Source organism: Manis pentadactyla, chromosome 3 (assembly GCF_030020395.1).
Source record: "Manis pentadactyla isolate mManPen7 chromosome 3, mManPen7.hap1, whole genome shotgun sequence".
In the NCBI taxonomy this organism is placed as follows: domain Eukaryota; kingdom Metazoa; phylum Chordata; class Mammalia; order Pholidota; family Manidae; genus Manis; species Manis pentadactyla.
In genome coordinates, this window is record NC_080021.1 from 69,617,068 (window position 1) to 69,636,479 (window position 19,412).

Below are 19,412 nucleotides of genomic sequence, written 5' to 3' on the forward strand. Positions count from 1 at the left end.
AAGGTACCTGCCCTGAGGGACCAGGGGGGGACCGGAGGCCACATGTTGGAATAGCTATCCATTGGTCCCCAGTGAACATACAACGTGTCCTGGCTCTGGTGGATACAGGGGCTGAATGTTCACTGATTCATGGTAACCCTGAGCAGTTCCCCAGGACCCCCACTATCATAGATGGATACAGGGGAAAGGCTATCAGAGTGAAACAAGCCCAAATCCCTTTGGGAATTGGGTGTCTACCCCCAAAAGAGTATACTGCATATATATCTCCTATCCCTGAGTATATCTGGGGATGGATATCCTGCAGGGTCTATGGTTGCAGACCACTGCAGGTTAGTTCAGACTGAGAGTATGTGTGGTGAAGGCAGTTCTGAGGAGCCATGCTACGCACCCACCCATAGCTTTGCCTGTGACTCCACGGGTGACTAATACCAAATAATACAAACTGCCTGGAGGGCATAAAGAGATTGGAGAAACTCAAGGAGCTGGAAAAGGTGAGTATTATAAAGCCCACCCATAGTCCTTTCCTTTCAGTTCCCCAGTATAGCCAGTAAAAAAGCCAGATGGCTCCTGGCATATGACTGTGGATTACAGAGAATTGAATAAAGTTACACCCCCTATTCATGCTGCTGTCCCCTCTATTGCAGACCTGATGGATACCCTCAGCCATGAACTAGGAACATACCATTATGTGGAAGATCTTGCTAATGCCTTCTTTTCCATTGACATTGAGCAGGAAAATCAGGAACAGTTTGCCTTCATGTGAGAAGGATGGCAATGGACTTTCACCGTCCTTTCACAGGGATACCCCCACAGCCCCACCATCTGTCATGGACTCGTAGCCCAGGACTTAGCTCTATGGGAGAAACCACCAATGGTGCAGCTGTACCATTATATTGATGATGTCATGCTTTTGTCTGATTCTCTTTCAGATCTAGAAGGTGCAGCACCTAGACTGCTGCAACATCTATAGGAGAAAGGATGGGCTGTGAACAGCACCAAGGTTCAGGGACCTGGTTTGTCTGTCAAATTCTTGGGGGTCATCTGGTCGGGTAAGACCAAAGTGATACCAGAAGCAGTTACAGATAAAGACCAGGGCTTTCTTACCCCTACAACTGTAGCATTGCTACAGGAATTTTTGGGTCTTCTAGGCTACTGGAGAGTGTTTATCCTGCACTTGACACAAATTCTAAAGCCCTTATACTGGTTGGTATGAAAGGGCGTCAGGTGGGACTGGGATGAGACATGTGCATCTGCCTTTACTACAGCAAAACAAGCAGTCAAGGCTGTGTAGGCCTTGAGTGTGATAGACCCACCAAGGCCCTGTGAGCTCTATGTTCATGTGACTGAAGACGGTTATGGCTGGGGTTTCTGGCAGCAGCTTGAACAAACTCGCCAACCTACTGGATGCTGGTCACAACTCTGGAAAGGGACAGAGGTACAATACACTTTGATAGAAAAACAACTGGTGCCATGTATCATCATGCCCTGCAGGTTACAGAACCCATCACTGGAATGGCCCCGATAAAGGTAATAAACACCTATTTCATCTTGGGGTGGGTGCGAGACTGGACCCAAAAGCCAAGGAGTGGTGTGGCACAAACACCCACACTAGCCAAGTGGGGTGCTTACCTACAGCAGCGTAGTGCCCTATTAGCCCCTTGAGTGAAGAACTCCAATGCTTATTGGGGCCAGTGACATATACTGATGAAAAGTAGGAAGAACTTCCTTTTGAACCATTAGTAGCAAAGAGTTCCTATCGGGAGGGAAGAGCCCCTATACCCAAAGATGCATGGTACACAGACAGCTGGACATGGGCAGCCTGCAAAATGGAGGGCCATAGTTTTCCATCCTAACACTGAGACAATACGGATGGAAGATGGTGAGGGGAAGAGCAGCCAGTGGGCAGAGTTGTTGGGCTGTGTAGCTTGTGATCAGCCAGGAGCCCTCCCCTATAGTTGTCTGCACTGACAGCTGGGTGGTCCACTGGGGACTAACCCGTGGCTACCAACCTGGTACCATGCCAACTGGCTGGTTGGTCACCAACCCCTTTGGGGGCAAGAACTGTGGCAAGACTTATGGGCCTGTGGTTAAACTAAAATAATTACAAAATACCTTGTGACAGGTCATTTGCCACTGGCATCCCCAGGAAATGATGAAGCAGATAAATTGCCCCAGATACATTGGTTAGAAGGAAAGCCTGCCTCTGATGTAGCCCAATGGTTACATCAGCGTTTGTTGCATTGGGGGGCAAAAGACAATGTGGGCTGTAGTCTGTCAGTGGGGCTTGTCTTTGACCTTTAAAGAAGTTAGAAGAGCCCGGCAGGAGTGTGTCATGTGCTCCAAAAGGGATTTACACCGAGTTCCACAGCAACATGGGACAATAGCTAAAGGGCCTATACCCCTCATCAGGTGGCAGATAGGCTATATTGGGCCTCTACCTGTGTGAGAAGGATATCGGTATGCGATGACTTGTGTGGACACAGCTACTGGTCTTCTGGTTGCTTTCCTACCCGTTGTGCAGAACAGCAGACGACCAAAAGAGGCCTGGAGCATCTCTTTGCTGCCTATGGCCAACTACAGGTAAAATGAGAGTGATCAGGGCACCCATTTTACTGGATAAACACTGAAAGAATGGGTGCGTCAGCTGGGAATCAAATGGAAGTTTCACATTCCATCCAATCCAACCATAGCAGGCATGATAGAGAGGCACAATGCCTTATTAAAATCTGGACTAAAGTCAGATACCAATAGTCTGCAGGATGGTTAGTCCACTTATGGACCGTGCTATGGCATTTGAACGAGAGACCCCAAAAGGGAGCCCTGAGCCCCGTAGACATGTTAACACATATGGCTACCTCCCCTATACAACTGCAAATAAAAACCAAGGAAGAATCACTGAAGCCAAAGTTTGGCCACCAGAATAGTATCTTGCTCCCAGCGCCAACTGCACTGAACCCCGGAGACTCCATTGAGTGGACGTGGCCTTGGAACTTTTGACACATGGACCAACGATGGCTGGCTCTCCTGGCACATTGGGGACAAGGCCTGGGATCTGGCCCCCTGTGTAATCCTGGAATAACAGCACAGTGGCCCCCAAAGTTCACAGTAGCATATACTGAACGGCCAGAAAGTAGGAGCATCTTACCGGTGAGTTTTGTTTTATCATTATGGCCAGTGCATGCACCTCCAGTAGCACTATATATAGACCCTTCAGTAACCCCGTCGGGGAAAGGAGTAAAAGTATGGTATACTAAACCTGGATGGGACCCCCTTCCTGCTACAGTCCTATCACAGGACCACTCTCTTGCATGCATCCTACCTGATGGACAAGATTTGCCTATGTTGGTGTCATTGAAACATGTGTCTCATCGCCCCTAAAGTCTTTGTGGATTGGGAACCTCCTCTGGCTTGAGGATTATTATAATTTTTGTTATCTGTATTAAAATCTTGTTGTATCTTAATTTTTGTTATTATCTCTAAGTTGTTGTTATCCTCTGTGGCTGCTGTAGAATCTGGTTACTGTGCTCCAGCTTTCTCACACAGGGACCATTACAGAAGATTGAGAGTGTGTAGATTGTAAGGCGAGAATCCTGGAGGGGTGGAGTGTGGAGAAGTTGGGGTTCCTATGGCCAGGATCCTCACTGAACTTAAACCACCTGATGATGTAACTGGCCTGTTGCTAGGCTGCCATTTCCACACCCATAGGCAATAAGCTATTATTGCGCTATATAGAGAGCTCGGCCCAGTGCTCTGGGTGGAGGTAGAGACGCTAGTGCTCGACCTACCACCGGAGAACAAGACGGGTAATAAACCCTTTCCCCCCAAAGAAATGTTCTACTGTCATTTCATGGTCACACTGAATCCATAGTGAACTTGCTGGGGGCTGAAACCCATTGGCAAGACATCTCCCCTCAACCTAAAACAGGAATTACACAGAAAATATGGTGTTGATATACTGCCCAATATTATGGGTATTATCCACAGTCCCCATCACTAATTTTTTTAATGGGCTTTCAGGGAACTTCATACCTAATTAGTAAAAAATGCTGTATTCTGTGGTACCTAGGAAATTAACAGAATAGACAGGTAATTTAGGAAGGGAATCTTCTGCTAGGGCTCTGGGTGGGGTTGGAGGTTGACCATAAGAGAGGACAGGAAGGGGTATGTTATCTCTAGCCCTAAGAACACAATACAACCAAGGATCTCCTGCTGCTTCTTTCAGCACTTGGTAGGTCCCCGCTAGTTTTGAAAATGTAGCTCTAAGCTATGGGTGTAAGACAGCTGCCAGACTGCTGTTTTCATTTCTTTATTCACCAAATCCTCCTTAAGCACCTATATGGGAACAACTGGGATCTCAACAGGCAACGCCCCTGCTCTCCTGGAATTTCCTCTCAGGGGGAAGGATTCACCAAGGCCACAAAGCTACTTTGTCAAGGCTGACACTGACCTCTAACAGTGAACCACCTAGGGCAACAGGAACTGCAACAGAAGTTCATTAAAGTGCAAAATACTAAGGCGGCTTCTAGGAGGCCATTAAATTGGACTCCATCTAGTTTCCATTAATGCTAATAGGCTGCTAAATTACAAATTAGGTTATTAGATCCTTCTATGTGAGCTGGCTCACGTTTGTTTTGTACCTAACACATAAGAGCTCAATAATGTGGTGAATTAATGAATAAGATTCTTTTTGTGAAATTATTTATAAAGTTGGAATAAAGAACCATCCCTGAGATGTCTCTCATCACAATATAAACTAAAAATTATACCAAAGTAAATGTACTTGATCAGTTCTTGCTAAATGATGGTATGAAGTCTCACATATATTATCTAACTTAAGTTAGCTGTAGAGTTTACAACAAATACATGCATTTATTTATTCTTCAAAAAATCTCATGAGATAGAAATTACCATGTGCGATTTGCAAATCAGAAAACTGAAAAGCTGCCTGGTTTCTCTTTCCTATATTGGTTTCCAAAAGAAAGCAGAGTCTTCAATTTGTGAATGAAAACAAAGAAAATAAATAAATAGTCAATGACCTATTATACTGAGTTAAATATGCATAACTGGAATATGGAAAAGCTGCAATAGTTAAGGCATTTATAACATCATAAAAGAAACTATGGAAAACTATATTGACCTCTCAATTACATAGAAGTAACTGACCTACTATGGAGGAATTATTCATTGAAAATTAGCACCTTGGGTTATCATTTCATTATCTAGTCAGTTTATACCTTGAAATTTCCTCTCCTTGTTTACTTAGCCAGAACATGCTTGGAGAATGCCAACAAAATCCAAGCAAAGCAAAATTAGGCAGGTTAACATGCTACATTAATATCCTACTACATTCCAGAGTCAGAAACATCAGTATGAGGTTACTATACATACAAACTGATAGTCACAGGAACAATCACTGGTATGTTTAAGACTCAGTTTACATACACATATCATCCAGCTCTGTCCATTAAAATGGCCTAGAAACAACACCACCCAGAGCTCGGTTTCTAAACACTGTTCTCCAAGGAGGATCTGGACTCCTTGAAGAGATGGCTGATTTCAGGGCTAGGGCAGGGGAAATGTAAAATGAACCTAGAGCATCTTGTAGCACGAGAAAGTAGGGAAGTGCTCTAAAATCAAAAGGATGGAACACATCAAAGGGACACAGGAACCAACAGGAAAGAGCTCACCATGGCCAAAACCACAACAATTTGAGCAATATAATAACAGAGTTTTGGATTATAACCCCAAGTACAAAATAAATACATATGAAACAACACTGATATAAACAAATGATTGAGAAATAAAGGGAGGAGAAGGGACAAATCTTTCTTACAGAGGAATTCTAAATAATATATATAGATAATCCCCTCTCCAGGGGATAGAGCTCAGCCCCACCTCTCCCCACTAAGCTTAGTGATTCATGTCCAAAGCGCAGCAATTCTGTAGTGGAAATGCCTGACAACTACTAGTTTAACCAAATGATGATGGCTTCCATCCCCAGGAACGTCATGTACCCCCTGATGTGATAGAATCAGAAGGCCACTATGCACTATTCTTTCCAAAAACCCATAACCCCAATCTAATCATGAGAAAACATCAGACAAACCCAGATTGGGGGACGTCCTACAGGACCTGGCCAACCCTCTCCAGATTGTCTCAGGCATGAAAAATACAGAAAGACTGAGAAACTGTTCCAAACCAGAGAGACTAGGAGACATGACACCCATATGCAATGTGGTACCATGTACTGTTAGATCCTGAAACAGAAAGAGGACATTAATAGAAAAACTGTAGAAATCCAAAAAGTCTGGAATTTCGTTTATTATATTCCAACGTCAGCTTCTTAGTTGTGACAATCGTACTCTGGTGATGTAAGATGTTAACAATAGGGAAACTGAATGTATGAGGGGGTGTATGGAAATTCTCTGCACTGTATTTGGAACTTTTCTGTAACTCAAAATTGTGCCAAAATAAACCATTTAACTTTAAAAAATTAAACACCCCTTAAAGAAAACTGGTAGCTACCCACCACATTGATTTTACAACCCACTAAACGACTGCAACCTGTGGTTTGAGGAACATTGCTTTAGAAAATTTATGAGTCCTTTTGACAAAAATGATCAGAAATGTTTGGTATACTGTAAGCTATTTTGCTAGAAAGTAAGTATTCCAGAAAACAATAAATTATTGTATGAAAATGTAAAAAACAGCTTTAAATGTAATTGCTCTTCCTTTAAGAAAACGCTACTTCTTTTCTTCTCCTTTCATCTTCCCTCATCCAAATCTCTCTGTCACTACCACCACCATCATCATGACTGTCATAAATATATTATTAGGAGCACGGAAGGGCAGTTAAGCTGCTCAGTTAAACATTTTATATTAGGTTAAATGAATATTCATTAAATATCCCACCTTTTCACAGTAAACAGATTCAACAACTGTTGGGTAAAGTTTATTAAGGCAGTTTTATTATCTACATAAATTTGAAAAATATGAATCAAAAAGGATATTATTTATAGAAAGAGCTATTTTGCCAAGAAAGAAAACTTATCACATACTACAAACACAAAATAGACTAAAGAAATCATATACTATTTGGATTGGATGCCACGAGTCCCTCCACTAGAATATAATTATTTAGCTAGATTTCTTTTGGGGAAAAAGGCCATTTCAGTCACTACAAATTCACTAGCAATCTGTTAAAAACTTTTTTCAGGTGTGCAAATTGTCCATTCTAATAAATTCAGTGTTACAATAAAGATTAATCCTGTTCCAAATTGTAGAATTACTGGATAGATTGTGACTGACATGAGATTCCTTACCCTGAACACAAAAGAAGTTAAGGAAAAAAAAATGCAATTCAAAACTTGCCTTATATGAATTTCTTCATCACTATCCATGTGTAGCAACTGCCTTTGTAGACGCCGCTCTTCGTGACGAAGCTGTTTTCTCATTTCTGATAATTCCATGATTACATTTTTTTTCTCCTCTGCATATTTCCATTGATAAGTAAAAAATAAGAACAAAAGATTAAACATTAAAACATAAACTAACCATAAAGCTAAAATGCTAGGAGAGACTTTTTATGAAAGTTCTTTTTAATGTTTTACATATATAGGTATTTCTGAATATCATGAAGACCCACAAACACATTTCTGGTGATACAGGAATTTCAAAAATTAAGGAATATTCTTGGGGCGGGGAAGAGTGCAACTATAAAGGGGCAGCACAAGGCAGTTCCTTTGGGGTGATGGAACAGTTCTGTACTTTGGCTGTGTAGAACACAAATTATGCATGATAAAAATGCACAGAACTACACACACAAATCCAAACACACATAAGTTAGTGCATGTGAAAACCGAAACCTGATGAACGTCCATGGAAGCACCCCGGTGTCAGGTTCCTGGCAGTACCAGGAAGCTGGGGGAGGGTACACAGGACCTTCAATACTATTTTGCAATGTTTATGAGGCTGTATTTACTTAAAAATGAAAATATTTGCTTTAAAAAAATACTCTAGATTACAGGCTTAAGAATGAACTCTACCTTCTGCACGGAGCTGATTTTTCCTGGCAGGCACTGGAGGAGACTGTGCCCTGGACATGGAGCTTGCCTGTTTAACAATCATGACAAAGATATAGTCAGTATGTCTTCCCTACTCAGCAGCTTGAAGAGAGTAATTCTTGAAGCAACTACATGTAAAAGAAACCAAACTCCCCACTAACCTACCTATAAACTTCCCTACAGTACTTCCTCTCCCTGTGGCAATGGGAGAGCAGGAGCACATGCCCATCCAAAGGAGTCCCATCGCCTGCCCTCTACCTGGTAAGTGATTTCCTCCCTCCATCAATTACTCCCTTTGCTCCACCCTTCTCCTCTCCTTTCTCTCAGTCTAGGCTTAAAAATCTCTTCCTTCTTTAAAAACAATTCTTACCTCACCCTTCATCACCAGCTAGTGCCCATCCTCCCCCGCCCTTCAGAGCCATTCTTAAAGAACAGTACACGCAGAGCCAATGGCGTCCAGCTCCTCTTTCTCATTCACTCCTCCCTACTCCTACCTTTGCTTTACACCCCATCACTCCACTAACACTGCTTTCTCCAAAGCCATCAAGTGATTCCCAGGTGATACATTCAATGAGCATTTTAAGCCCTTATTTTACTGGCCAACAGCAAAGGACATCACTGACACTCTGTTACTTTCTCTGCCTCTATTTCCTTTCTCTGCTTCTTAAATGTTGGTAATTCTCTAGTGCTCCATTTTCAGCTCTCTTTACTTCCCCCAAACTCATCCTAGACAATCCTACTAATTTGGTAAGCAAAATTAATGGTTTCCAAACTAAAAATCCAGTCCAGAGCACCTTCTTTAGCCACAACCTTTATTTTCAACCACCTATTCTACAGATCCCTTACCAAAAACTTGGAAGTTGTCCATGACTCCTACCCAGCACACACACAGTCAGTAAATACCACTATTGGTGTCTCTTAAATACCACTATTGGTGTCTCTTAAATACCACTATTGGTGTCTCTTAAATATACTTGAAGTTGTCACCTCTTCTCAGTTCTTAATGTCATGCCTTTGTTTAGGTCCTCAAAGTCTCACATCTGAACTTCTGCAAAAGCATCTTGTCTCCATGATTACAGTCTTACATGGCCTTCAAAATATATCTCCATACCACTGCCTCAGAGAACACTATGTGAGACAAATATGGCCATGTCATTCATCTACTTAAAATATTACAGTGAATTCCCATATACTATCTACCACACACCTTCTAAATCAGAATCTCAGAGGGTGGGATTCAGGATGACATTCTAACATGTTTCTCTGTCTAATCTGGTAATTGCCTGTTTGGTATCCAGTGGCCTGTAGAGTCGTCAAACACTTAAGCACTCCACATAACACCTCACACATATTCTGACTTCCAGCTCCACTTCCACTCTGTCAGGCACTGTCAGGCCAGACCAGACCAAACCATTGCATATTCTCCATGTGTGCCATGCAGCTTACACTTCCTTCCATGATTTTGCACGTGCTGAAAGTCCCTCCTTCTCTTCCTCTTTATGGCAACTTCCTACTCATTCTTCAAAAGTCAACTGAAGGATCAAGCCTTGTAGAACACTTTCCTGGCTCTCTTTTGATTGTGGCTCATTTCAAACTATAAGGGACTTCATTACCATAACTACAGCTAGCTAGATGGTATATTAACAGAAAAGGCCTGCTTGAGGGACCTGGACCAAACCCACTGTGTGGCTATCCGTTGTATCAACAATAACAAAATTTGCTGAGCCACTAAAAAAAAAAAAATTTGAACTTTAGGACACCAAGTAGTATCAGTTACAACTGAAGCAGCAAAAAAATTAATATAAACATTATCTATATTCCAGACCTGAAAAAATATAACCTTACTAAATATGATAAATTAAGAAAATCTCATTCAATCCCCCAATCCAAAATAACTTGTCCAAGATTAACAAATTGAAAGAAAAGTACATACTTGAAAGGAACTTATAATGCTGTCAACAGAAGGTGGTCTTTGGAGCTTGCTTGCGATTTTGTTCTGAAGAGCAGGAACTACAGGAGAAGGCTGTCTCAAGCACTGGGGGAAAAATATACATGTACATATGCTTACACAAAGACACATACACCAATACATGAATAAACATACAACCCAATAGTTAATAAAACCATCTAAGAAGTTCAGAATGTTACTGATTTTATTTAATAAAATGTTTTTACCAAAAAATGTCAGAAATCCAACTACGTAAGATCAAACACATCAGTTATGATAAACATAAATAGATTTAGATGTCCTTATTTAAAGAACACGACTTTTAGATTAGGATAAAAAAATTCAACAAACTTAAGTAAATCAATGGCATGTTCAATATTAGGAAAGCAAAAAAAGCAAAAAAAAAAAAAAATAGCCAAAGTAAAAAATTGTCTAAGGAATAAAATATAACAATACAAAAAATAAGACCCTTTTCTGGAAAACAATATAAATCAACCTCTAAAATTTAGATCCCTTGTTACCAAGAGCATTGTGAGTGAGGGAATCTTCTAGATCACAATAGAGTTCTGTCTCCATAAGAAAATAAAACAGGGTTTCAGTTTATAGTGTAATAAAGTTAACAGTTCCCAGTTCACATCAAGATCAAAATGCTAAAAACATAAGCTCACCCAACAGAATGCAATAATTATCTGGGTTAAAAAAAAACCCAGACCAGGGTATATATGCAGTCCATATAATAAAATAACTATAAAGGAAGCAAAAACAAAGTTAAAAATTCAATTAACATGATAATTTCAGAATGAAGAGCAAACTGCATTAAATGGAACAAAGCTGCTTTAAAAACCTTATGGTACTCCACAATTAAACTGTAACAGTCATAAAGTTATACATTTCTAAGAAATGTCATTTTTCTTACACATAGTAAGAAACTGACAGAAAGACAATTGTGGGAAACTAACAACTCTCATTCTTAAATAACTGATTTTACAAAAAAAAGTCTGTTTTCTGTTCAGTTTTGCTATAAACCTAACAAGGCTCCAAAAAATAAACTTTATTAATTAAACAAATTTGAATATTTTAAATACTAATGTTTTAATAATTATGTTAATATATTCTAATAATAATTTAAAAGGCTGAGCAAATATATATCTAACTTTGTATCTCAGGAATGAAAGGCACTGCCTGATATTCCTAGCACACTGAAAAAAAAAAGATGTAGATTTTACTTATAACTTCTCTCTTAAACAATGTTTCAGCAAATTCTAATTGTGAATAATTACTTCTACCACCATAAATCCCTGGGGTGAGAAATCAAATAGTGTATCAGAACCAATCAGAAATGGCTCATGTTATCTATAGTGGGTTACACATTTAATAGTGTTACCAAGGAACCCACTTGTTACATGTAATATTTTTGTGAATCCTGCTTAGAAGAAATAGTATTTGTTTAAATCTAAAACAATTTTCTTAAATTAAACTGGGCCAGCCCTACAACACATACTGGGTCTTCCCAAGTGTGCTCCAGGCCAACTGCATCCAGCCTCCAGGGAGGCTTGTAAAATGCAGAGTCCTGGATTGCCCTCAGACTTAGTGAATAAGCTTATTTTGTAGAAGAGACCCAAAGATGAATTTTTAACATGTTTCCAGTGATACTAATGCATATAAAATATTAAATATAGCTTTGAAATGTGAGCAAGGGTGTGGACTGGATCCTCATTAAGAGCCAACTGGCTTCTTAGAGAGAAAACCTGTCTGGTAACTTTGCTTCATGCACTTAACCATGAATATCAGCTCCCTATCTCAGAGACACGGACTTACACAAGTCTGTGCTGAGCCACCAGTTACTTTTTTAATTTCCAGTCCATCAGGGACAAATGTATAAACCAGAGTAAGAATGAACAGCTAGATAAATGAACATTTTTAAATAGGCATCACACAGTTCAAGCCCAACTTTTTTGTGACATCACCTAGAACAGGAAGCTCAGGGCACGGCACCCATGAGACAGTACTCAGAAGGACCGAACAGACATTCCTCCCTCTGCTTTCTCCCTTTGGCTAACAACTCCATCACTCTCATTGTGAAAGTGGACTAAAATATGGGTTTAGTTGACATTTTTGTCTAAAACTTACCTTTGTCTCTTCCCCAGTTATGCTTTCTCTTTCACAGTAGTGCTGAAGTTGTAGATTATGTTTTTCTTCTTCCTTCTTCTTTCTTTCTGCTTCTTTTCGCCTTTCTTCAGCTAACTGAATGAGCTCTTCATTTTTTAGCCTTTGCTTTAAAATAGAGAAAAATATACACTCCATACATACATTCTATAGTCCATTAAAAAAATTGCTGGCCTATTTGTCTGAAATAAAGGGATAAAATTGAAGATACAGTTCTTTCACATAAAAAAGTTATCTGCTTAGTATTAAATTTAGTATTAAAATTATATTAGGCATCTTTTTATAATATCATACTCAGCCCACACTACTTTTGGCTTTAAAGTCATAACTTTTATCACTTTTCTTAGTCTTTCATTGTAATAAAAAATAGTAATAGCCAATGAATGGATATTGATCTTACATTCTCTAAATGTACTCCAAGACTGTTCTCCTTTGTAGGTAATGAATATCATTTCAAGTCAAAATAAAGATTTCACTTTTAGACTAAGTAGAAAAATAATATAGGAAAAAATTCTACCTCCTCCTCTTTCTTCCTCTTCTTTTCTTGTTCCTCTTCATACTCTTGCTGAATTCGTGCCCTCTGATCAGCAAGCCGCTTTTCTTCTTTTTCTTCTTCAATTCTCAGTCTCTCTCGCTCTGCTTCCTCTCTTTGTTTCTTTTCCTCAATCTAAACAATTAAACCTAGTTATTACTTTGTAAAACTATTGAAAAGTTAAATCGCCACTTTCTTTTTCCTAGTATCCTATGAATTCAACATTTGTACCTTCTTTTTTATCAAAAAAGTGAGTTCCTAGGGGGAGGAGCAAAGATGGCATCATGAGCAGTTCATCAGAAATCTCCTCCCAAAAACATATATATTTTTGAAAATGCAACAAATACAACATTTCCTAAAAGAGAGATCAGTGGATACAGTACAACAGCCAGGCTACATCTACATCTGCGAGAACTCAGCTTCTCACGAAGGGGGTAAGATACAAGCCCTGGCCTGGCGGGACCCAAGTGCTCCCCCCACCCCAGCTCCCCGCAGAAAGAAAGAGTTGGAGCAGGGAGGGAGTGGGAGCCCAGGACTGCTAAACAACCAGCTCTAGTAATCCGCAGTGGGAGTGCAGAAACACAGTCCACGGTGTGCTGGATATTAGAGAAACGGAAAAGCAAAACCTGCAAGCGGGTCCCCAGCAGCTCCTCTGGGACAAAAGAAAAGCCGGTGCTTTTTGAAAGTCTTAAAAGGACAGGGACCTCACAGCTGGACAAAATCATCCCGGCACACTCAGCCCAGCAGCTGGGAATCCGGGGAACTCTAAGCGACCCAACCACCTGGGAGGCAGCACAGCTCTGAAGCCCCTCATGGTGATAAGCACCCTGCCAGTCATTCCCCCAGCTGGCATGGACCCTGACACACCGGCCCAGTAGCAGGAGAGCAGCTGCATGCACCGGCGGCAGCGGTGGCCAAGTAGCCCACACAAGCCCGTGGCGACGTCGGCCAAGTGGCCTGGGTGCAACATGAGGCGGTGGTGGCTGAGCGACCCGCATGAGCCCACAGCGGAAGAGCTGCGTGGGAGCAGCCACACCCCCAGCAGCCGCCCAGAATCTCCTCCTGGTGCACAGCCGCCAGGGACAGACCCAAAGGATGCTGCAAGTGTGGAGCTGCCCAGGGTGGGGCGGGTGCCACTCTTGCAGGAGAGCACACCCGGTGCACCTGCTAATTCCCAAATGGCTCTGCACTACCCTGACAGAGACCCCGCCCACAGCAGCTTAGGGGATTAACTTGGAGGCTGCCCAAGGAGTGTGGGTAACCGAAACAGGCAGCGGAGAAAGGCAAGGCGACCAGCAAGCAGGAAAGGCCTTTGTTCTCCCAACTGACACACGCGCAACCTGCCTACAGCTACCTCTATCACCATGAAAAGGCAGAAGAATTTGGTCCAGTTCAGAATTATCCAGACAACCGCCAAGAGAGGGCCTGGGGAGATAGATTTAAGCAACCTCCCTGAAAAAGAATTCCAAATAAAGGTCATAACCATCGTGATGGATCTGAAGAGAAATATGCAAGAGTTAAAGGATAAAGTTGGAAGGGAGAATACAGAAATAAAACAATCTCTGGAAGGACTTAAGAGTAGACTGGATGAGGTGCAAGAGGCCATGAATGGAATAGAAATCAGAGAACAGGAACACAGAGAAGCTGAGGCAAAGTGAGATAAAAGGATCTCCAGGAATAAAAGAATATTAAGAGAACTGTGTGACCAATCGAAATGGAACAATATCTGCAATATAGGGGTACCAGAAGAAGATAGAGAAAAAGGGTTATAAAATGTCTTTAAAGAAATAATTGCTGAAAGCTTCCCCAAACTGGAGGAGGAAATAGTCTCTCAGACCATGGAGGCCCACAGAACTCGCAACAGAAGGGACCCAAGGAGGAAAACACCAAGATATATAATAATTAAAATGGCAAAGATCAAAGACAAGGACAGAGTGTTAAAGGCAGCCAGAGAGAGAAAAAGGGTCACCTACAAAGGAAAACCCATTAGGCTATCATCAAACTTCTCAACAGAAACCTTACAGGCCAGAAGAGAATGGCATGATATATTTAATGCAATGAAAGAGAAGGGCCTTGAACCAAGAATACCATATACAGCGCGATTATCATTTAAATATGAAGGAGAGATTAAACAATTCTCAGACAAGCAAAAGTTGATGGAATTTGCCTCCCACGAACCAACTCTTCAGGGTATTTTAGAGGGACTGCTCTAGATGGAAGCACTCCTAAGGCTAAACAGATGTCACCAGAGAAAATAAAATCACAGCAAAGAAAGCAGACCAACCAAATTCTAACTAAAGGCAAAAAATAAAATAAACTACTTACAAAGGCAGTCAAAGGAAACACAAAAGAACACAGACTAAAACACCTAACATATAAAGAATTGAGGAGGAGGAATAAGAAGGGAGAAAAATAAAGAATCATTAGACTGTGCTTATAATAGCTTAATAAGCAAGTTAAGTTAGACAGGTACATAGTAAAGAAGTTAACCTTGAACATCTGGTAACCACAAATACAAAGCCTGCAATGGCAATAAGTACATATCTTTGAATAATCACCCTAAATGTAAACGCACTGAATGCACCAGTCAAAAGACACAGAGTAACAGAATGGATAAAAAAGCAAGACCCATCTATATACTGCCTACAAGAGACTCACCTCAAACCCAAAGACATGCACAGACTAAAAGTCAAGGGATGGAAAAATATATTTCATGCAAACAAGAGGGAGAAAAAAGCAGGTGTAGAAGTACTGGTATCAGAAAAAATAGACTTCAAAACAAAGAAAGTAACAAGAGATAAAGAAGGACATTACATAATGATAGGGGTCAGCCCAACAAGAGGATATATAACCATTATAAATATATATGCACCCAATACAGGAGCACCAACATATGTGAAACAAATACTAACAGAATTAAAGGATGAAATAGAATGCAATGCATTCATTCTGGGAGACTTCAACACACCACTCACTCCAAAGGACAGATCCACCAGACAGAAAATAAGTAAGGGCACACAGGCACTGAACAACACACTAGAACAGATGGACTTAACAGACATCTACAGAACTCTACACCCAAAAGGAGCATGATACACATTCTTCTCATGTGCACATGGAACATTCTCCAGAATAGACCACATACTAGGCCATAAAAAGAGCCTCAGTAAATTCAAAAAGATTGAAATTCTACCAATCAACTTCTCAGACCACAAAGGCATAAAACTAGAAATAAATTGTACAAAGGAAACAAAAAGGCTCACAAACACACGGAGACTTAACAACATGCTTCTAAATAATCAATGGATCAATGACCAAATTAAAACAGAGATCAAGCAATATATGGACACAAATGATACCGACAGCATAAAGCCCCAACTTCTGTGGGATGCAGCAAAGGCAGTTCTAAGAGGAAAGTATATAGCAATCCAGGCCTATCTAAAGAAGGAAGAACATTCCCAAATGAATAGTCTAAAGTCACAATTATTGAAACTGGAAAAAGAAGAACAAATGAGGCCCAAAGTCAGCAGAAGGAGGGACATAATAAAAATCAGAGAAGAAATAAATAAAATTGAGAACAATAAAATAATAGAAAAAAATCAATGAAACCAAGAGCTGGTTCTTTAAAAAAATAAACAAAATAGATAAGCCCCTAGCCAGACTTATTAAAGAGAAAAAGAGAATCAACACACATCAACACAATCAGAAACGAGAAAGGAAAAATCATGACAGACACCACAGAAATACAAAAAATTAATAGAGAATATGACAAAAATCTATATGCTAACAAGCTGCAATACCTAGAAGAAATGGACAACTTCCTAGAAAAATAAAACCTCCCAAGACTGACCAAGGAAAAAACAGAAAATCTAAACAGACCAATTAACACCAATGAAATTGAATCGGTAATCAATAAACTACCCAAGAGCAAAACCCCCAGGCCAGATGGATTTAGCACTAATTTTATCAGACATATAGAGAAGACATAATATCCATTCTTCTCACAGTTTTCCAAAAAATAGAAGAGGAGGGAATACTTCCAAACTCATTCTATAAAGCCAGCACCACTCTAATACCAAAACCAGGCAAAGACCCTACTAAAAAAGATAATTACAGACCAATATCCCTGATGAATATAGATGCAAAAATACTCAACAAAATATTAGCAAACCGAATTCAAAAATACATCAAGAGGATCATACACCATGATCAAGTGGGATTCATCTCAGGGATGCAAGGATGGTACAACATTTGAAAATCCATCAACATCATCCACCACATAAACAAAAAGAAGGACAAAAACCACATGATCATTTCCATAGATGCTGAAAAAGCATTCGACAAAATTCAACATCCATTCATGATAAAAACTCTCAACAAAATGGGTATACAGGGCAAGTACCTCAACACAATAAAGGTCATATATGATAAACCCACAGCCAACATCATACTTAAAAGCGAGAAGCTGAAAGCTCTTCCTCTAAGATCGGGAACAAGACAGGGATGCCCACTCTCCCCACTGTTATTCAGTATAGTACTGGAGGTCCTAGCCACAGCAATCAGACAAAACAAAGTAATACAAGGCATCCACATTGGTAAAGAGGCAGTCAAACTGTCACTATTTGCAGATGACATGATATTGTACATAAAAAACCCTAAAGACTCCACTCCAAAACTACTAGAACTAATATCTGAATTCGGCAAAGCTGCAGGATACAAAATACACAGAAATCTGCTGCTTTCCTATACACTAACGATGAATTAACAGAAAGAGAAATCAGGAAAACAATTAGATTCACAATTGCATCAAAAAGAATAAAATACCTAGGAATAAACCTAACCAAGGAAGTGAAAGACCTATAGCCTGAAAACTACAAGACACTCTTAAGAGAAATTAAAGAGGACACTAACAAATGGAAACTCATTCCATGCTGTTGGCTAGGAATTAATATTGTCAAAATGGCCATCCTGCCTAAAGCAATCTATAGATTCAATGCAATGCCTATCAAAATACCAGAAACATTCTTCATCCAACTGGAACCAATAGTTTTAAAATTCATATGGAACCACCAAAGACCCTGAATAGCCAAAGCAATCCTGAGAAGGAAAAATAAAGCAGGGGGCATCTTGCTTCCCAACTTCAAGCTCTACTACCAAGCCACAGTAATCAAGACAATTTGGTACTGGCACAAGAACAGAGCCACAGACCAGTGGAACAGAATAGAGAGTCCATATATTAACCCAAACATATACGGTCAATTAATATATGATAAAGAGCCATGGACATACAATGGGGAAATGACAGCCTCTTCAACTGCTGGTGTTGGCAAAACTGAACAGCTACACATAAGAGAATGAAACTGGATCATTGTCTAACCCCATACATAAAAGTAAATTCGAAATGGATCAAAGACCTGAATGTAAGACATGAAACCATAAAACTCTTAGAAAAAAACATAGGCAAAAATCTCTTGGACATAAACATGAGTGACTTCTTCATGAACATATCTCCCTGGGCAAGGGAAACAAAGCAAAAATGAACAAGTGGGACTGTAGCAAGCTGAAAAGCTGTACAGCAAAGGACACCACCAAGAGAACAAAAAGGCATCCTACAATATGGGAGAATATATTCATAAATGACAGACCAATAAAGGGTCGACATCCAAAATATATAAAGAGCTCATGTACCTCAACAAACAAACAAAAAGCAAATTGTGCAATTAAAAAATGGGCACAGGAGCTGAACAGACAGTTCTCCAAAGACGAAATTCAGATGGCCAAAAGACACATGAAAAGATGCTCCATATCACTAATCATCAGGGAAATGCAAATTAAAACCACAATGAGATATCATCTCACACCAGTTAAGGATGGCCACCATCCAAAAGACAAACAACAAATGTTGGCGAGGTTGTGGAGAAACACGAACCCTCCTACACTGCTGGTGGGAATGTAAACTAGTTCAACCACTGTGGAAAGCAGTATGGAGATTCCTCATAAAGCTCAAAATAGAAATACCATTTGACCCAGGAATCCCACTTATAGGAATTTACCCTAAGAATACAGCAGCCCAGTTTGAAAAAGACAGATGCACCCCTATGTTTATCGCAGCACTATTTACAATAGCCAAGAAATGGAAGCAAACTAAGTGTCTATCAGTAGATGAATGGATAAAGAAGATGTGGTACATATACACAATGGAATATTATTCAGCCATAAGAAGAAAACCAATCCTACCATTTGCAGCAACATGGATGGAGCTAGAGGGTCTTATGCTCAGTGAAATAAGCCAGACGGAGAAGGACAAGTACCAAATGATTTTCCTCATTTGTGGAGTATAAGAACAAAGAAAATAACCGAAGGAACAAAACAACAGCAGAAACACAGAACCCAAGAATGGACTAACAGTTACCAAAGGAAAAGGGACTGGGGAGGATGGGTGGGAAGGGAGGGATAATGGGGGGGGAAGGGGGCATTATGAATAGATGTATAATGTGGGGGGGGCAAGCAGAGGGCTGTGCAACACAGAGAACACAAGTAGTGATTCTATAGCATCTTACTATGCTGATGGACAGTGACTGTAATGGGGTTTGTGGGGGGGACTTGGTGATGGGGGAGTCTAGTAAACATAATGTTCCTCATGTAATTGTAGATTAATTATACCAACATAATAAATAAATAAATAAATAAAAGTAAGTTCCTA

The 19,412-nt window shown here is 40.2% G+C and overlaps 1 protein-coding gene across 1 annotated transcript in view; it reads right to left on the bottom strand.

Annotated features, from left to right (window-relative positions):
* CSPP1 (centrosome and spindle pole associated protein 1) overlaps window positions 1-19,412 on the bottom strand; it is a 163,427-nt gene that overhangs the window by 17,714 nt on the left and 126,301 nt on the right. The window contains 5 exon segments of the mRNA XM_057498016.1: window positions 7,372-7,489; window positions 8,046-8,112; window positions 9,997-10,098; window positions 12,142-12,285; window positions 12,695-12,844. Of these exon segments, the coding sequence (XP_057353999.1) occupies window positions 7,372-7,489; window positions 8,046-8,112; window positions 9,997-10,098; window positions 12,142-12,285; window positions 12,695-12,844 (581 nt within the window).